The 3,735-nt window shown below is 50.8% G+C and overlaps 1 protein-coding gene across 1 annotated transcript in view; it reads right to left on the bottom strand.

Annotated features, from left to right (window-relative positions):
* The window catches only part of HCAR1 (hydroxycarboxylic acid receptor 1), a 1,968-nt gene extending 884 nt beyond the window's left edge, over positions 1–1,084 (bottom strand). Inside the window, exon 1 of the mRNA XM_010841312.1 lies at positions 1–1,084. Coding sequence (XP_010839614.1) covers positions 1–498 — 498 coding nt within the window. The 5' untranslated portion in view covers positions 499–1,084.
* Between the last annotated feature and the right edge of the window lie 2,651 nt (positions 1,085–3,735).

Genomic DNA, 3,735 nt, shown 5'->3' with positions numbered 1-3,735 from the left:
CTCACAAGCTATGATCTTCTCTTGCACACACAGATGGTTCTCCAACAGAAGATACAGAGTCCCCAAGATGACCAGGGTCCAAAGGACACAGACAATGCCAACCGCAGTCCAGTTGGAGATGGTGTTCACCATGTGGTGGGGGTGGACCACTTTAAAATACCGGTCCACAGCCACCACTGTGAGGAAGACAATGCTCCCCGCCCTGTTCATGGCCAGCATGAAGAGCACCACCCGACAAGGAATATCCTCAAACGCCCATTGCCTCTGTCTGAGGTAGTAGTCTGTCCGAAAGGGCAGGCAGATCATCAGAAGGAAGTCGGCCACGGCCAAGTTGAACAGGTAAATAGTGCTCGGCTTCCAGGTCTTCATGTGAAAGCAGAAACCACAGAGGGCGACGCCGTTGCCCAGGATGCCGAGCACAAAGGCGAGGATTAGCAGCGACGGCATCACCTCGGGCATGTGGTACCCCTGGATGAGACAGCACGACCTGTTGGCCATGGTGGACAGAGGACCAGTGCTCCGTGTGCCGGGCTGTGCCGTTTCCAACTTCTTCACCGTGGGAGGCAGGTACCGCACATGTACGTGGATGCAGGCGCCCCCCGGAGAACAGAAACTTCAGCCAGGAAATGCAGCACTGCGGTGGAGGCTGGATCACAAGCGGTCCATCTCCAGCCCCCACCCCCCACCTCCGGGCCCAAGAGCTGAAGCCTGTAGCACCCCAGGGCCTGGAAACACAGGTGACTTCACCAAGTTGTCATTTCTGGGAAGCAGCTGGCTGGTCCAAGGAAATCCATGCGGGAGAGGAGTTGTTGGGACCTGCCCCAGAATGAAATTTTCTTTCCAGCCTCTCTCTTTCTCTTCAGAGTCTCTCCTAGCTGGAGGATTAAGCGAAGCTACCCAGAAGGCACAAAAAACAAAAAAAAAGCTTGTTTTTCCTCCCTCCCCAGTGGAGAAACACAAACATTTCCTGGAGCTGTTCTGGGTCTCTCCTCGCTAACCTTTGCCTGACTGCCCCAACCTCACCCTCATCCCGTGGGGGCTCTCCCAGGCGGTGCCAGAGAGGGGAGGCTTGGCTCTGCCGCTACTCAGGGCCACTTCCTGCACCCAGACCCAAAAATACAGCACTTCAAAATCAGAAGGATCTATGGAGGGGAAAAAAAAATCCCTAAAATAGCACTTGTTTGGTTGTTTGAAAAATTCTCTGAAGTGAGTCGCCCTTCCTCTCCTTCTCTGGCACCTCCTACCCTGGGCATCCTTCCCTGGACCCCGTGACCAGCTGCACCACTGAGACCATGAAATGAATCTGAAGCCACTTCTCATGTCCCTCTTCATGAAACAGCCTCTCTGGGAGCCGGGTTCTCCCTCTGCTGTTAGCAAAAGAGGATTGGGCTCTGAGTTTCTCAAATCCGCCTGCTTAAAAGAGTGGAGCACCAAGGTCTGTATGTTTTTCATTTTACTTATGTGTTCAGCCCATGGGTGGCGGCAGTTGGTCAAGGAGTTTATCTCCAAAACGGTCATGGGTAAAGTTAGTCTGCTCCCAAGACCTGTGTGTGCTAAGTCGCTTCAGTCATGTCCAACTGTTTGCAACCCCATGGACTGTAGTCCACCAGGCTCCTCCGTCTGTAGGATTTCTCCAGGCAAGAATACTGGAGTAGGTTGCCATGCCCTCCTCTAGGGGATCTTCCCAACCCAGGGTTGAATCTGGGTCTCCTGCTTTGGCAGGTGGGTTCATAAACTTCCCTGTCCTTTGGGCTTTAGAGATCATCTGTCCACCCTTCAGCTTTCAGTTTAGGGAAGGGTGAGGGGAGAGAGTGTGTGGAAAGGATACACGTGGGGACCTCCTGGGTGGTCTAGTGGTTAAGACTCCAAACTTCCATTGCAAGGGGCCCAGGTTTGATCCCTGGTCAGTGAACTAAAATCCCACATGCCATAAGGTGTGGCCAAACACACACACACACACCCACCTCTGGATTTCCAGCCTCTCTGGGAAACTGGAAGATCTGGCCACACTGGGCCAACCATCCCACCTGATGACCATCTGCTGGACATGAGACTAGCTTCACCCTTAAGACACAGCAGGAATGCTCCATTTTGCCTCCGTCCGCACTTACCTGGTCAGCTTCACTCATCGACAGGCCTGGTCTCTGTGGGATTTTGAGTTCGTCACTTCTGCTCTAGGTTTGCCAGTTCTGTCCTTCCTAGGTGGTGCAGTGGTAAAGAATCTGCCTCTCAATACAGGAGATGCAGGTTCGATCCCTGGGGTCGGGAAGATTCCCTGGAGGAAGAAATGGCAAGCCACTCCAATATTCCTGCCTGGAGGATCCTATGGACAAAGGAGCCTGGAGGGCTACAGTCCATGGGGTCGCAAAGAGTCGGATATGACTGAAGCGACTTAGCATGCATGCACGCTCCAGGTTAAAGATCACATTCCCTGGATTGGTCTACAAGGCCCTTCACAGATGATTCCCAAACCAGCTTTCCAAGGTCATTCTCCTCTCACTTTCCTCCCCACACCCTACTTGTTAGTCTCCGAACTTCTAATCAATAAGTGTATCCACCAAACAGCTACACTTAGCTCCCTCACTAACCTCACTAACCAACAGGTCCTTGAATGTTCTTGGCAGGAAGGGCCTATAAGAAGGATCTGATGATTAGCTCCTACTTTTCATGAGAGCACGTATCTGCCAGTTACACTCTGTGGATCTTTGTGATTATTATTATTATTTTTTGACCACGCCTTGTGGCAAGTGGGATCTTAGTTCCCCAACCAGGGATTGAACCCAGGCCCCCTGCATTAGAAAGCGTGGAGTCTTAATCACTGGACCACCAAGCAAGTTCCTACTTTGTGATTTTATAAGAAGTTAACTGGCAGGGGGTACCTATGTAGGCTGGAATGCCCCAGGGTGAGGTGGGTGAACCTGAGCACCTTGATATGGTCAGGCTGGATTTTTCAACAAATGGAAAAGATTCTTCCTTCTGTGTTAGCAGAGACTATCGAGATTCTCATAAGTACGAAGATGACTGTTTCCCTTTTCCCAAATGACTAATACTTGCCTTTCTTTTTTTAAAAATAATTTTATTGGTTTATTTGGTTTTTGGCTGTGCTGGGTCTTTGTGGCTGCACGCAGGTTTTCTCTCATCGCTTCTCTCTTGTTGAGGAGCTCTAGTAGTCGTAGCTTGTGGGCTCAGAAGCGGCAGCTCCCAGGCTCTAGAGCACAGACTCAGTGTTGTGGGCTTCCGTGTGACACATGTGTGACACATGGGCTTAGTTGCTCCAAGGCTTGTGAGAAACTTCCTGGATCCGGGATCAAACCCATGTCTCCTGTATTGGCAGGCAGGTTCTTTACCACTGAGCCACCGGGAAAGCCCTAACACTTATCCTTCTTTTCCACATCCTTTCAGTTCAGCTTAGTCATGTCTGACTCTTTGTGACCACATGGACTGCAGCATGCCAGGACTCCCTGTCTGTCACCAACTCCTGGAGTTTACTCAAACTCATGTCCATTGAATCAGTCATGCCATCCAACCATCTCATCCTCTGTCGTCCCCTTCTCCTCCCACCTTCAATCTTTCCCAGCATCAGAATCTTCCAATGAGTCAGTTCTTCACATCATGTGGCCAAAGTATTGGAGTTTCAGCTTCAACATCAGTCCTTCCAATGAATATACAGGACTGATTTCCTTTAGGATGGACTGATTGAACTCCTCGCAGTCCAAGGGACTCTCAAGAGTCTTC

Source organism: Bison bison, unplaced genomic scaffold, assembly GCF_000754665.1.
Source record: "Bison bison bison isolate TAMUID 2011002044 unplaced genomic scaffold, Bison_UMD1.0 scf7180017864160, whole genome shotgun sequence".
Classification (NCBI taxonomy): domain Eukaryota; kingdom Metazoa; phylum Chordata; class Mammalia; order Artiodactyla; family Bovidae; genus Bison; species Bison bison.
This window is presented reverse-complemented; position numbering and strand designations above follow the sequence as displayed.